Here is a 16,965-nt window from a genome sequence, read left to right on the forward strand (position 1 = left end):
AAGGGCTGGTGTGATTCACTATAGCTTTCTGCAACCGAACCAATCCATCGCATCAAAGTTTTATTGTGGGGAAATCGACGAAATGTACCGAAAATTGCGTCGACAGCAGCCACAACTCATCAACATGAGAGGTTCAATCCTGCTCAACGGCAACGCCCGTCCTCACGTTTCACAAATCACCGTCTGAAAATGGAAGTAATTGTCCATCGAAGTTCTGTCTCACCCTCCATTCTCCCCAGACCTCTCGCCATTCGACTATCATCTTTTCAAGCACTTTGATGACATCCTCATCGGTAAAAACTTTGCAAATTGAAACCAAGCAAAAACGGCCTTCGTCGGCTTCATCGATGCCCGAAAATAAATTTTCTATTTGATTTGTGTTACGTCGGTTGAATTGAATATTTTTATTCACTGACATACTGCAGTCTGAAGTAGACTCATAAAATCGGACGAAACTTCCAAAACAACTCAATAGTACGAAATGTCAGAGGAATGTTGGTGGCAATTCTACCACGTAGAATGTAGATACTTTCACGGATATTCAAGTATGTTACTGGTACGCGGTTAGCTACAAATGGTCGCTCTGCGACCTCTCTAAGGCGTCTCTCACGACATATTATTGGAAAAAGTATAATACCATAGCGTCAGGGGTGTATCTCTATCCCTCATAAAATCATATTCGTCGAATAGATATCGAGCAGTCAGTAGCAATAATTGCATTTCAAATTTAAAACTCGTTCAACATGGTGTTCCCCAAGGATCAGTATTGGGACCACTTCTTTTCATAATTTACATGAATGACATTAATATTACTGGAGTTTTTTCCCAACACCAAATCGTTATTTTTAATACCTCGACACGTGTTTCGATCACCAAGTGATCGTCTTCAAAGAGGAAGATGAAAACTAGAAACTAATGCGAGCGTACCCTATTTATGCTATATAGGTATCCCATACAGGTAAACCATCCAGGCGTACCACCCATACAGGTATACCATCCCAAATTAATTTCACAATTTTGCCTTATCTATTATTTTACAATATATGTTTATATTGAACAATTTTCAGCTATATAAAAATTAATTTCACAATATGTGAAATGTGAACTGTCAGAAATATACCTGTACGAAATATACCTGTTTCTTTTCTAAGTTTATCGTATTCTAAAACCTCCATATTGGCTCCTCATTTCCAAAATGTCAAGAAATGGTAGTTGTCCCTGATTTTCTAACTCATACGTGAATTTTATTGAGGTTCATCTATTATTTACAATGGAAACAAAGTCGTCAATATTCGATTTTTTGGTATCGAATATCGCGAAAATATCATCCACATACCTTAGCCAAATCCTAGGAAAATACTTCGACTTCTCTTTGATTTCCATTTCGAATCTACTCCTGAACAGGTCTGCCAGGTAGGGGGACAAGGGGTTTCCCATGGCCGTTCCTTCCTGTTGTTTATAAAAGCAACCTTCCACCTGGAACCAATTTTGTTTCATATACAAATTAGTAAGAGAAACGAATTCATCGATTATTGAAATTGTTCCCTGAGGTATTGCAAGGTCTGTGGAATTGGGACGCTAGGAAATAAGGAACTAGCATCTAAAGGAACCAAAATCTCACCTTCTTGCAGAACTACGTTTTTTGTATGTTGTATGAACTCTAAAGAGTTTTGGAAACCTGTTACTTCTGTTTCAGTTTCAGCATACGGTCCGTTAGTAATGAGAGTATTGATCTGTTCGTAGTAGTTCGATTTATCCAGAATTACTACTTTGTTACCTTTGTCGGCTTTCAAATAAAAAACGACCTTTTCTCTCAATCGTTTGGTAAGTTTCTTTTGGTTTTTATTATTGTTCATTGAATGCTTGCATTTATCTGTTATCTTGTTCTTGGAGATTTGATTCCTGACCTTTTCTCAAACTGGTCCCTTCGAGGAATCGGGCATATATTGAATCGAACTTTCAACACTAGCAACGATATCCTCATGAACTTTTTCGGAAGGCGGGATGCCAACTTTCAAACCGTTGTTCAAAAGGTTGATCTCTTCCTTATCAAACGATTGTGATGAATGATTCTCAACAATATTTATGACTTTCGGAGTTTCTCTCGGTGTATGCTTAGATATGAGGGTTTTGAGTTTCTTATTCAGCGTACACATTTTTCTGATATATTTTGATTCAATCATTCGAAATATTCCTCTCTGAAAGTCATTCCATTGTACGTATTCATTTTCGTCTGATCTATATGTTAGTTTTTTATATAGACTATAACTATCTAATTCTAAGAGACTACGGTTAGTGTACATATGATCGATTTCTAAATCAAGCCATTTTTCTTTGGCGAATTTTTGGATTTTATCAGCAACTGAAGACTCAATAGGAATATTTACGGTAACAAAATTTGGAAAAATTGAAATTGAAATTTATTTGAAAGCCGACAAAGGTAACAAAGTAGTAAATCTGGATAAATCGGACTACTACGAAAGGGTCAATACTCTCATTACTAACGTACCGTATGCGAAATTGTCCAGGAACCCGTTACCAAAGATGATTGCCGAAGTGAAAGACGTCCTCAAGAAATGCGACAACATACTTACTCTCAACTGAAACGGAAGTTACAAGTTTCCAACCCAATGGTGTTGAAGCTATATTGCCTCCCAAAAATCCACAAACCGGAAAAATCAATGCGCCCCATCGTGTCAGCTATTGGAGCTCCTATCTACCAAACAGCAAAGTGGCTCACTGAGGAATTTGAAACCTTGTCTATTGCGGAACCAAGTTTTAGTATCAAAAACTCTTTAGAGTTCATACAACATATAATAAACGTAGTTCTGCAAGAAGGTGATATTTTGGTTCCTTTTGATGTTAGTTCCTTATTTTCCAGCGTCCCAATTCCACTGACCTTGCAATACCTCAGGGAATTACTAGATAAAAATAATTTCAATAATAATGAAATCGATGAATTCGTTTCTCTTACTAATTTGTGTCTGAAACAAAATCGGTTACAGGTAGAAGGTTGATTTTATGAACAACAAAAAGGAACGGCCATGGGAAACCCCTTGTCCACCTACCTGGCAGACCTATTCATGAGCAGATTCGAAATGGAAACCAAAGAAAAGTCGAAGTATTTTCCTAGGATTTGGCTACTACCATTTCTTGACGTTTTGGTAATGAGGAGCCAATATGGAGGGTTAGAATACGATATATTTAGAAAAGAAACAAGCACGTACAGGTATATTCCTGACAGTTCACATCACTGTGGACAGCACAAACGTGCTGGGTTGAATTTTTTAGTGCATCGTCTTTTGACTTTCCCTCTAACACATGAAAGGTTCACAAAAGAAAAACGTACAATACAGGAAATAGCAGCCACTAACGGTTTCTCGAGGGGTATTGTAGATGACATAATAAGGAAGAAGAAGTTTAGGTTAAGAATGAACGAAATCTCGACTTCCAGAAAGGACAAAAACCAAGATAAATACATTTCAGTTCCATACCACCAATATACGCGGAACTTTGGAAAGATTTTCGAAGAACTAGGTATGAAGATGGTTTTTAAAACAAGTCATACACTACACAGAGCCCTTTGGGAAGTCCAAAAGACAAAGTCGAGAATTCGTAAAAGTCCGGAATTTACGAAATGGAATGTAAGGACTGCGATGCAAAATATTATGGACAAAATATTATTAAATGTTTATGATGTCAACAAACATAGGTACTCAATTTTGTTCTTCCATTTTTGTTTCTCGTTTGTTTTTATAATATTTTGATTGTCAACAAATTACTTTCATGCTATTTCTTGATTCGCTACAAACATTTTATTTTGTAACGTGGTGAAAAAAAAAGTTTTTGTGAAAGATTTTGGGATCTCGTTTTCTCAATCAATTTATAATTCCGTTCATCTGTCTCGAAGCGATTTGAAATATTTCAAAATATCATATATAAAACTTGTTTTGATAGCTTTCAAGTATTTCCCTGTTGATGAATTTGAAACAAAACAACAAATAAACAAATATATTTGCTCGAAAACTGTAAACACCATTCAAAAATCAATCAACTCCACAAGCAGACAGGTATTTATGGTAAAACTCAACTAATTTGTTAGTTTTCAAGACTGACTGGTTCACATGATATCATCATGTCGATATCATCAAGAAGCTAATTGTTACATCAAAACAAAGATAAAAGAAAGACACTGCCTGAAACTTGTTTCAGAATTATATTCGTGAAACTTTAATACAAATGTTGACCTGCCTTTCAACCAACGCATTCGTGTGAACAAGAATATTACAATTTAATGTTATGGTGTGCACATATATAAATCAAGTTTCTGTTGTGGATGATTTTCAGAAAATAGTGAGATTATTGGAGGTGAGTATGGCATTTTATAGAGTATCTTCACGGTATGTGGTGTGTGGTGAAAACTGTAGCCAACATAATTCTCAATGTAGCTGACTGACGGTTTTGAATTTTTTTGTGGTTTCATATAATACTAGAAATTCATTACTGATTTTTCAGTTTATAACATATTGAAATACGTATTGAAATATATCATATCTTACCGTTTTCAACAGCTTTATTTTCCAAGTGGTGAAAAATGATGTTGTTCTCAACGACTGACGTGAGTAGCTATGAAGTCATAGAAATGGTGGATCAAATTATTAGATTTTCTCAAATATCTCACTAACCAGTAAACCTGTACTCATGCATGAGGTTAGGTGGCCTAAGGAAAAAAACGAATTTTTTTGTTTAAAATTGGTTTTATGCATCAACTTTATCTCCATCAAGAGCCACACAGGGCCGCTCTAATATTTCAATATCACTTTTGTAGAACGATTCATATTTTGCTTAAAAATAGGTCCCACTTTCAGCAATATCCTCTCCATTCGAGCAATATTTTTTACCAGTGGGTTTTTTCGAGATCTGTGAACAGCCAGTAGTCGCTGGGAGCCAAATCTAGTGAAACGGGGGATGTAAGAGTAATTCGAATTCAGTTCATGTAGTTTTGCCACTTCTTTGATTGACTTGTGACACGATGCGTCGTCCTTTGAACGCTTCAATAACGCTATATAATATTCACTGTTGATGGTGTTTCACTTCTCAACATAGTCGTTGAATATTTCACTACAGACATCCCAAAATACCAAGGCCATGACCTTTTTAGCCGATTGTTGTGCTTTCGGGTGCTTTGGACAAGGTTCAGCAGTTGCTATCCACTCAGATGACGATGGTTTTGATTCCGGAGTGAAGTGATGGATCTATCTTTCATCCATTGTCAAACAAAAAATCATATTTTTCCACAAAATGGTCCTCAGTTCCAGCAATAAACTCTTCATTTGCGAGACATTTTCCACTGGTGAGCATTTTTTTGAAGTCTGTAAAAAGTAAAAGTCGATGGAGGCCAGACCTAGAGAATATGGTGGATAAGGAAGCAATTCAAGGCCCAATTCATAAAATTTTGCCATTATTTTGATTGAGTCGTGACACGGTGCGTTGTTTTGATCAAACAAAATATTTTTTTTGTCATATGCTATCGTTTCTTTGCAATTTCGGCCTTCAAATGCTCCAATAATGCTACATAGCTTTGTCATAGTCAAATGCTCATGCAATATGAAGCCAAAAAATTCTTATGATATCTTAACAATGTCAGCTAAGTCAATTAACTTATTTTTTTGATCATTCGAAACTGTTTTGTGCATTTTCGTAATGTTCTCTGGTGTTATTACCTCATTTGGACGTCCATTGCGTTCTGCATCATCGATGTTTCTACGATCACGATTGGAGTTAGCAAACCAATGTTTATTTATTGATTCTGAAAGAGCGGTGTTCTTATAACACATTTAGAACCATTGCTTCGCTTGAACGGTATTTTTTCACATCAAGAAGCAGTATAAAATCAAAACACGAAATTGTTTTTGATCCATTGTTTTGAAAATAACAAAATTAGTGTCACTCTTAGCATAATATTTCACAAACTTATGAGTAGAATATCATGAAATTTCAACAGCTCTCTTTTGAATGTCAGTAATAGTTGATAAAGCGGTGAATGTAACAAGACCAGCGCCATCTATCTATTAGGCCCGAGACTTTTCAGCGCATGTAGTTATTTTGAATAGCTCAGTTGAGATTTTCAGCTTTATAGAAAACTCTGGAATCTTTCAATCGTCCGATAAATAACATGTTTATCATCATTATTCGCCTGCTTCTCACCCAAGGTGATGTTGGTTGGTGCTTGGTTTTTTTTCTCAAACTGCTGAAAATCACAAAAACAGTCAATTCTTTTGGACTATGTTGTAGTCCAAGAGGGAAGTGAAGTAGAGAATGGTAGTATACCTCACAACATTTCTGATCACGACATAATATGTTGTAAGTTGAGGTACTTGAAAAGCAACAGGATCCCAGACTCTGTACATACAGGAGCTTCAAAGCCTTTAACCAAGATCTTTTTCATGTAGATCTCTTCAATACTTAATTTTTTTAAATATATGTCCAAGAAAGTAAATTGAAGAGAAAGTTATATATTTGGTAAATTGTTTGAATAACTTATTTGATATTCATATGCTAATAACTACTTCCAGAGTAATAAAACCGCAAGCTCAATGGTAGACGGATGTGATAAAAATACTGATTGCTGAAAGAGATAAAGCTCTGGCAAAATTCAAGAGAAGAAGATTACAAAGGCAGTTGAATTTCTATTGGCAAATGCATAATCTAATCAACCAGGCTATTGAGAGAGAGAAAAAAAGCTTATTCCGCCCATGAATAGAGAAATACAATTCAGATATCTCATATCTCAAATCGGGGGTACCTCAAGGATCCATACTCGTCCCTTTATTGTTCTCTATATATACATCCAACTCATTACATTCTCTTCACACTTATCAGGTGTATTTATATGCTGATTATACTCAAGTAAACCACAGCTTTCCAAAGAAAATGACAGACAATGCTTGTGACATTATCAATAGAGATATAAATAAATTTGTTGAATTGGCAACGGACCACTGTTCATTTATAAACCCTAGTAATTCAAATTTAATGATCTTTTGTCCAAGATTTCATCGTTCTATAGTGAATATGCATTTCGAATGCAAATATCTGCATTCGAAATGAGTCACTAGATATTGTTAGTGAAGCAAAAAATCTTCACTGAAAATCATTTATGGTAATCGACATATTTTGCCTTATTATGTGAAAGAGTCCTTATGTGAATCTTTGGTTCTTTCAGTTTTAAATTATGCGGATGTTCCTTATGGCCCATGTTCAACCAATCGATACAAAAATAAGATTCAAAAAGTTCAAAACTCGTGCCTCAGGTTAATTTTTGGTTTTGGTCGGCGACACAGGATCTCATACGAGCTTCAAGAAATCGGATGGCTGAATATGGAGAAAAGAAGGTTACTTCACGCTGTCTGTTTTTTTCATAAAATAATTGTAACAAAAAAACCTTCATATCTTCATAGGAAAATCACATATCGTATGGACATCCATAACCTGAATATTCGATATAAAAATATGATTGCAATGCCAAAATTCAAAACAGAAGTGTTCAAGCGGTCTTCCAGGTACCAAATTTGTTGAAAGTATAATTCTGTTCTCAGAAATTAAATTTCACAAAGTTCAAAACTACATATAAAGACCAAATGAAATTTAATTAAAACAACGACTTCATCGATGCGATGGGGCGACTTCATCGATTCCAGTGGCGTATTTGCTTTTTCAGCTGCAGGAAAACCCGGAAAAACCTGCAGCACCACATCATCTGAAGATCTTGATCTAACAATGTCCTCTCTCTTATAAAACAAAATGTAGGGTGTTTCCAGAGGCTCCAATAAATTCAATGCATCGCCAGAACACTTCGTGACACGACTATCGTCAAATTTAAAACAGTCCGTTTCTTCTTTGACCAAGGCGTAATAATGACCAAATTCAACGCAAGAACTACAGTGAACAATGACTGCATGAATATTATAATAGTGGTCTGCTAGGTTGAAATGTTCATCTATTTCGAACCTTCCAAAGAGTTTCTTGCTTCTGTTAGAGGTTGAGTCTTGTTTGAAAATCATCAATGTTATTATTAGATTGACTAGTGCCTCACCTATACTTGTTTCTTTATAACAGTCAGTTAGTTTGGCGCATGTTTGACAATAGAGTCGATCATCACCTATTTGTTAGACTGAAATTAAATCAAATTATTGATATCTTGTAAGGAAGAGGTGAAGTAAATTCTTTATGTAAGGTGTATATTCGTATTTACAGTATACAGGGTGTAACTGAATAAGTGATTTGATGAGGTGATTCCTCATCAAAAAAAAAATACGATCTTTCATATGAAGAAACTTCATTGGAGCATCCCTTGTTAAGATACAGCCCCTAGAAGGGGGTACATACAATTTATATATTTTTTCACAAGCACTGAAAAAGTTACAATATTGAAATTAACCTGACGTTTTGTACTACCAACAAGACACTTAACCAGTAATTTCTTCAGTTTACCGCATGGTTGTGAGGGGTGGAAAACGGAACCCCTAAAATTTATTTCCAATGTTACTTTTTGTCTTATTATTTGTTTACCATTCAAAAATTCATTTCCGATATCCTGTTTCATTCTAAACAAAAAATGTCTCTTGGGTTTTTTGCCCAAAATAAACCAGTTTGTAGCAAAACATTATCTTAGGAACAACTACAGGCGAACAGGATTTATTATTATTTTGTAGTTAGTACCTGCATTGAACGATTGAAGGGTAATAAACAAAACTAATTTATTAATAACAAAACACACAACATGTAGAAATCATAGTAAATGTTCAATATGTCTACCTTCAGACATTATGCATGGGTCTAGACGTCGGTGCATTGAGCCACGTATTCGCTGAAATATTCCTGGAGTCTCTCTGATTACCCTGCACGCATCGATTATGCGGTTTATCAAGTCCTCCACATCGTGAACAGGAGTACGATAAACCAAATACTGTAAATGACCCCAAATAGAGAAATCGAGAGGATGGAGATCCGGGGATCGAGCGGGCAAGTTCTGTGGTCCTTCTCGACCTATCCACTGATTTGCATATGTTTCAGTTAAATGGTGACGTGCTACTTGACTAAAATGGGCGGGAGCCCCATCATGCATAAAAAACATGTCCCTTTTAATGCCCAAAGAAACTTCCTCCAGAAGTACTGGATGCACTTCTCTTAAAAATTGAACGTACGCCTTACCATTTGATCAAGCAGGTAGAAAATGAGGCCCAATTAATCATCCCCAATAACTCCGAGCCACACTTTGAGGGAAAACTGTTCTTGATGGTTAGTATCGACAATAGCGTGAGAGTTTTCATCTGTCCATATGTGGTAATTATGAAAATTAATAATCTTGTCCCGAGAAAAACTACATTCGTCTGTGAATTCTATCGTCTTCAGAAAGTCACAATTTCTTCTAATCATTTCCAGTATCCAATTGCAAAATTCAAGACGGTTCGGAAAGTCTCGCGGTAACAGTGCCTGTACTCATTGCAGATGGTAAAGGTATAAGAGCTGTTCCTTTAAAATTCGAAATACCGTCATATGATCAACATTTAGCTGGAAAGCAATCTTTCTAGTACTGGTAGTAGGTTGTTCTTCAATCAAATCAAGTACTGCTTTCTCAAGCTGTGGTGTTTGTACTTCTCGATGGCGACCACAATCCTGCGTTCTTTTGTCGAATGAACCATATTCTCGTAATCGTTGACGAAGTCAAGCAAATATTCTATGTGGAGGATGCTGCCGTTGAGGATACATTTCAGCATATCTTCTAGAAGCTTCTAACCCATTCCCCTGCGACAGACCGTAAACGTAATGCATATCAGCCACTTTTTCATTTGTGTATGCCATTTCAATAACAAGTGAATTATTAAAGTAACAAATTAACAACAGAACAACAACACACAATTATTATTGATTCAATTTCGAAAATTCACAAACTGATAGCGTCATACCAATTTAATTGTCACTATCGCTAATAGCGACCTACTAGATAGATTAGTTTCGTATTTTCGCATTCATGACGACGTATCTCTGTAGTTGTTCCTAAAATAATTTTTTGCTGCGAACTTGTTTATTTTTTGTTTACAATGAAACAGGCTATCGAAAATAAATGGTAAACAAATGATAAGACAAAAAGTTACATTGGAAATAAATTTTAGGAGTTGTGTTTTCCACCCCTTACAACAATGGGGTAAACCAAATAAATGTCTGGCTAAGTTTCTTTTTTGTAGTACAAAACGTCAGTTTAATTTCAATATTGTTACTTTTTTAGTGCTTGTGAAAAAAATTGTTATGCAAATTTTATGTACCCCCTTCAAGAGGCTGTATCTTAATAAGGGATGCTTCAATGAAATTTCTTTATATGAAAGATACTATCTTCAATGAGGAATCACCTCCTTAAATGTTTTAAACTTATTTTGTTACACCCTGTAATATCATTATACATATATAACCGTCACAGTTTTATTTTTGTTTTTCTCTTCTTTCTATTCTTATTTGTTTTTTTTTTCAGGGTTGAGCGGAAAATATTTTCCGTGTTGTATTTCATTACGAATGATAAAGTTAGCCCTTTATTTCAATTGTGAGTTGAATATATAAGTTATGTTGTGTTTTTTGTTTTGGTTATGAAATAATGAAGGCGATATTATCATTATTATTGTTTTGAGAATAAATGAGCTGTGGTATATGAAGAGAGTAGGAATTGTTTCCATTCCAGTGATTATCAAGGTCGTAATGAAAAATCAAAATGTAGTTCGGAAACCTCGGAACTATCTGTTTAAAAATCTGTTTTTCCGTTAATCAGCTGCCCCATACGAACGACAACTCTCAGAAGTTGAGAAACTTGTGCGAACTAAGGTCTAACGAGGTCTTACCTTTCAACGTGTGATTCCTAACACGTGTGATTCCTATCGAAAACATATGCAATATCCTCATCATTTTATGATAATGAATATAGGCTGTAATTGAAATTTCAAAATAGAGGGTGTGTCAACTGAGACCACGCCCTTTTTCTATGATCATATACTGAAAGTGGGATGAAAGTTATGATACCAATGTATGAACAGATATTGATCACTGCAAATAAAGAGATGTAGCAAAATAACCGGTATTTTCGGATTATCCTGTTCTCCGGAACCAAGCAAATATAGTGGATTTTTTCTGCTCTGCTACAATTCAACCGACTCTTTTCCCCTCATCTTGTATGCGATCCCCATGCATTGATTCGAATTCGAACAACAGACCTGTATAAATGAAAGCTGAATTATCGAAAAAATGTGATGATCTCAAGATGAATACATATTTTTTCAGAATCATCTCTTAATTTCCATTGGATCAACATTCATTAGTAATGGAGGAGAATTCAGATTATTTCGAGGACATTTCTCGAGTATTGAAAGAAGGATTGAAAGTCAGTCACAAAACTGAGCAGGAGATGTATGAAGATATCAAAATCGTAAGAGACTGGCTGGAGACACAACCACATTTACCAGAAGTACCAAGTGAGTGAAACATAATCGGTAATCCATATTCAATGGATATTTCTAAATTTTCCATTATTTAACTGAAAATAGGACAAGAAAGTGGCCATAGAATATAAAAACGCTTGAAACAGATATCGTTTAGCAAAACACGTGTCGCGGTGTCACTGCCTATGTTAGCAGAGAAGGAATATGTAGGAAATGGCGGTTCAAAAATGGATTAGTATATTTCTTTGGTGAATAAGTTACCAAGAGTATAGAAGACTTTTTCAGTAAATTGTTTTAACGAAAAGTTAAGTTAACATATTATTAACTTGAATTGAAGGGGTTATATTTTTAGGAGTGATTAATTTTTTGGGAAAGAAAGTTTTTGGCTTTCTACTACTCCATCTGATACAAACAAAGGGGATGAGAGAATCTTCCACAGAAAAGAAGGAAGTAATCAATTTGAAACTCTATACATGAATGTGTAGATCATGCAAAGAAGTAACTTTCAGACACAAACTGAAAGAAAGTTCTCCTGAAACAGCTACTTTCATATAAACATTGAATTACACGGAAGAAAATAATTCTTTCGAAACAAATACTTCTATATAAACACTGAATTATACAGAAGATACTTTTCTCTACTCAGTTTGTATTTCAAACATTCGTTGTGGAATAAGAATCAGACATCATTCACATGAGTTCTACTTTGAATGAATAGTAATAAATTGTACTCAGATGAAACACTGTCACCCTAACTGGTATACACCGATGTTTCGCCTTAAGACACTTGCCCTAAGGCTCTTCAGTACCAAATTGGATAACATTATAGAAAATACACACACTTCATTCATGAATTACGATTTTGAATGTCACGAAATAAGCTTGATCTGCTTATGTCAATCTTTGGAAGATTCTCTCATCCCCTGTTTTTGTATCAGATGGAGTGGTAGAAAGCCAAAAACTTTCTTTCTCAAAAAATGTATCACTCCTAAAAATATAACCCTTTCAATTCAAATAAGATTCCTCGTGGCTGGGATTAAATCAAATAGGTGAATGAATGTCATTACGATGTCATCGATGACATAAGCAGATCAAGCTTATTCCGTGACATTCAAAATCGTAATTCATGAATGAAGTGTGTGTATTTTCTATGATGTTATCCAATTTGTTACTGAAGAGCCTTAGGGCAAGTGTCTTAAGGCGAAACATCGGTGTATACCAGTTAGGGTGACAGTGTTCCATGTGAGTACAATTTATTACCATTCATTCGAAGTAGAACTCATGTGAATGATATCTGATTCTTATTCCACAACGAATGTTTGAAATACAAACTGAGTAGAGAAAAGTATCTTCTGTATAATTCAGTGTTCATATGGAAGTATTTGTTTCGAAAGAATTATTTTCTTTCGTGTAATTCAATGTTTATATGAAAGTAGCTGTTTCAGGAGATATTTCTTTCAGTTTGTGTCTGAAATTTACTTCTTTGCATGATCTACACATTCATGTATAGAGTTTCAAATTGATTACTTCCTTCCTTTCTTTGGAAGATTCTCCCTTTTTTTGTATCAGATGGAGTAGTAGAAAGCCAAAAACTTTCTTTCCCAAAAAAATATTATTAACTATTTTGATTTTTCAGGTGACCATGTAATCACGAGTTTTTTGATCATGAACAAGTTCAGCATCGAGAACGTGAAACAGAAGATAGATATGTATTACACGATGAGGTCCCTGTTTCCTGAATATTTCGAAAATAAACATCCCTTATCAAGTTGTATGCAAGAAACTATGGATAATCTGTAAGTTCACTCAGAATTTATTTAATTGTGACACAAATAGAAACACAAATCAATTCAAAGAACTGAGATTATAAAAAAAAAGGAAAGAAGAAAAAAAAAGGAAGGAAAAAAACACATCAAAGGTTTTGCTTCGTTCCCTCCTGTTCATAAAAGAGGACATATGCCTCATTGCTCACAATTGCTTTTGTTGAAATTGGGAACACGTGTGAATCGTTGTATTCATGCCATGTGCCACTATATGGGTGTCTGTAAGTTGACCAAAAATTTCCTTCTTCAAATTAAGAAGCACATATGATATATTATCTTCGTCTACATCCTTTGAAAAACATTTTTTTGTAGATGACTCAATACTTTCCACTGTAGTGAGAAATAAACAAAGCTGAATCAATAAAGAATCTGCTGAAGGGTGTTGAAGGGCAAACTGAAAATTTCGCCCGAAAAGATTCTGCGTAATATAAATCACTGAAGGGTTTAATTATTCAGTAATTTGTATCGATAAATTTTGTGAAAAATGAGAATTGAAACTTCCTACAAGTCCTTAAACGAATACAATAAACTGAGATAATTAACAATCTGCACCCTTATATACCTATATAACCACAGTTGGTAATAACAGACGATCCTTAATGACTTTTTCACCTGAATGTTGTGGTACGCTAATTTGTTTACAAATAGAAAAAATTGATTGAAAAATAGCAAATATTCATACTTTGCCTTCTTTAGTGGTCAACGTTTCGAAAAACAATCTCTTTCTGTCAGAATCAGGAATGTTCTTTAAATTTTTTTGCCTGAAATTGTGAATAACTCTGTTTCTTTTGGTACACTTCAGCAGATTCTCTATTGTTTCACTTCTGTTTATTTTTCAGATTTATACCCCAACAAAACAGTAAGAAATGTTTTTTTTATGTTGCTGGGATGCTGGTAACTTCAACCTATTCTCTTCAAATAATAGATCCACCTTCATATAATGTCATCTGAAAAAATATTAAACCAATTATTATATTATACTATCATTTTTACTATTTTTTTCAGAACAATCATGTAGCCTCTTAGTTAATAGGTCTGAAGAGAAGCCGCCACTTATTGGATAACATTCCAAATGTATTTTCCACGACACGGCGTGCTCGGTACAACCTTTTATTAAAGACTTCTTTTCTTAGATCAGATTTGATTGACGATGTGGAAAAGGTCGCATTAAATATTCCTTTAGTGGGAAAGCTTCATCACCAACAAGAACACAAGGTGTACACTCATCTTGAAATGGCAAAGGTTTATCTTTTGGGACATTAAAGGTTTTGTTATCAAGTCTTTGCCCCATAATAGATTGTTCGAACAATCCACCATCGCTATTTCTGCCATATCCTCCAACATTCAAACAGATAAATTTGTAATCATAATCTACGATAGCTAGTAAAACGAAAGAAAACTTTTGCAAATAACAAAAGTAATTAGATCCAGTTTTATCCGGACATTTTATGGTAATATGCTTTCCGTCAATGCTTCCTAAACAGTTTGGAAATTGCCATTTTTCGTAGAAACTTTTTTCCCATATTTCTTCAGTTGGTTCAGGCATGTATAAGGGTTGCATATAGTTCCAAAGCGCAGTACAAACCTCAAAAACTATGGCGCTCACTGTTCGAAATCCCATTCTACAACTATGGCCAATAGTTTTACATGAATCTCCAGTTGCAAGGTATCCTAAAAATGAATATTTTCTTAAAGCATTTTAATAGATTAGCAATAAAAATGTTATCAAGAAAAATGTTAACTTGTTTCAGGTGAAGAAATAAAGAAAAAATGGAAAAACCTACGCGATTCCTATAGTAATACTCCGAATAAAGTTATTATTATTATTAATAATTTTTTTGCAGCTGTTTCATCCCAATGCCAAAAGCAACAAGTGAAGGATATCGACTGGTCATGTTTCGTATTTTTGACGAGAATCCAGGATTCAACCCCGTCAATTTCCATTCCCTCATTTATAACGTAACAGAAGTTAGGATGCATGAAGACTATAACGTTGGGGATATAATGATCTGCGATTTGAAACATTTCACCTTGGAGTATTTGGCGCAATGCACACCTACTCGTATAAAAAATTATTCGATTATATTGGAGGTAGGAACTTCATTTACTTCAGTATTATTCATAAAACAAATGTGTATGAAAAATTTAGCTCTGCTTATAAAACTGCTAGTGAACCATTTCTTTAAAATAATTTTCATCTTCGAACTTGGGGTCAGAGACTCATATGGAGAATATACCAAAAGTATAAGATTTTACCTATCATGTATGTATGTTTTTGTACATGATAATAATCAAACAATTTTCAAAAATATTTTAAATTCTAGAGGGGTTTCGCCCACACCGTAGCTTCTTCGGTAGTGATAAATAGTACACCCCCCATGCCCCCTCTAGGGTTGAGTGCCCTGGGATAAAAACCCCACAAAATAAATTTTGTGAGGAAAACTTGATATCCCATTCCTTCCACCCCTTCTCTTACGTGACCGGTCCTCAATCCTTGCTGATAGGCACTTCAGCAAGATTTACAACTGACCTCCTTCGGTCGAAAGTCAGCCTTTAGGTGCTTTTACTTTCTAATTTCAAATGTTGTTATATCTTGGCTTTCCTAACTGAATTTTTGCATGGGGTTCCCGAAAACTAACCATAGACTATTGTTTAAAAAGAGATCGCGGTCGAGGATTTGCAACTCTGTCGAGTGTTCTGATCTGAAACTGAACTGTTCATCTGGTAGGATTCTTAGTTCACTGGTTTGGTCCTCTAATATTTTCAGGATGACACGTTCCGCCACTTTGCTCAAGGAAAAATTAAGCTGATTGGCCTGTAGTTATCTGGAAATAGATGGTTTTTCTTTGGCTTCGGGATGTGGGTAACCGTTGCCTCTTTGAACGGATACGGAAAATGTTGTAGTCTGAGTATAGCGTTGATGATGTTGGTTATAGTTGCTAGACCCTTGCGTGGTAAAACTTCCAGTGCCCGGTTTGTTATTTGGTCCGGGCCTGGGGCTTTCCGAGTAGCTAGAGTAGCTATTTCCTCTACCTCGTCTGTGAACGGGATATCGTTATCTCTGCACTGTCTCTCGATGTTGTCGGCGAATGCTTTTGCTTCCCCTAGATCAGTCTAGACGATTCCTTGCTCACCGTGTCTGGGCGAGCATGGTTTTTGGGGTACCTTTCTAAGAGCTTACTGCATTCTCCATGCAGATTGGTCCTCTGTGTAATAAATAGTACACACTGGACAACAACTCTTATATATAACAGTGCGTTACCTCACTTGACTGCTCATTAGTAAATGAGCAGGTGGATAGATAGTAGGTGAATTTTGAGAAATCAGATAGAATTCGTAAAACAATAAAGTTCTATGATAGTGGAACCGTAATGACACTTACATATATTTCCATTTTGTCGATTCAAAATCTTGCGTTTTCAACAACTCCGAAGAATAACTCTCTACAGCCCCCTACGACTCTGAAGAATGATTCTCCACAGCCCCCTACGACAATGATATGATAGACCAGAGCTTCGGAAAGGATACACCGAAATATGTCCCGTGGGGTCAAATGAAATTATTGGAATAACATCAAATGAAATGAAAATACCACTGAATAAACAAATAAGTGAAATAGCATGAATTGAAGGGGTTATATTTTTAGGAGTGATTAATTT

At 35.2% G+C, this 16,965-nt stretch overlaps 1 protein-coding gene across 5 annotated transcripts in view; it reads left to right on the forward strand.

Annotated features, from left to right (window-relative positions):
- Positions 1-16,965, forward strand: part of LOC111513342 (retinol-binding protein pinta) — a 55,288-nt gene that overhangs the window by 24,678 nt on the left and 13,645 nt on the right. For 2 of the 5 annotated variants that reach the window (XM_074174157.1, XM_074174155.1), the window contains exons 2-4: positions 11,326-11,516; positions 13,120-13,279; positions 15,151-15,397. In XM_074174157.1, the coding sequence (XP_074030258.1) occupies positions 11,366-11,516; positions 13,120-13,279; positions 15,151-15,397 (558 nt within the window). In that variant the 5' untranslated portion in view covers positions 11,326-11,365. Of the gene's footprint in view, positions 1-4,212; positions 4,369-8,906; positions 9,301-10,528; positions 10,598-11,325; positions 11,517-13,119; positions 13,280-15,150; positions 15,398-16,965 lie in introns of those variants that run through there. The other 3 variants (XM_074174156.1, XM_074174159.1, XM_074174158.1) reach the window with 3 other exon arrangements.

Source organism: Leptinotarsa decemlineata, unplaced genomic scaffold, assembly GCF_025532065.1.
Source record: "Leptinotarsa decemlineata unplaced genomic scaffold, Ldec_3_MD MMD2_tig00000505_RagTag_RagTag, whole genome shotgun sequence".
Taxonomy (NCBI): domain Eukaryota; kingdom Metazoa; phylum Arthropoda; class Insecta; order Coleoptera; family Chrysomelidae; genus Leptinotarsa; species Leptinotarsa decemlineata.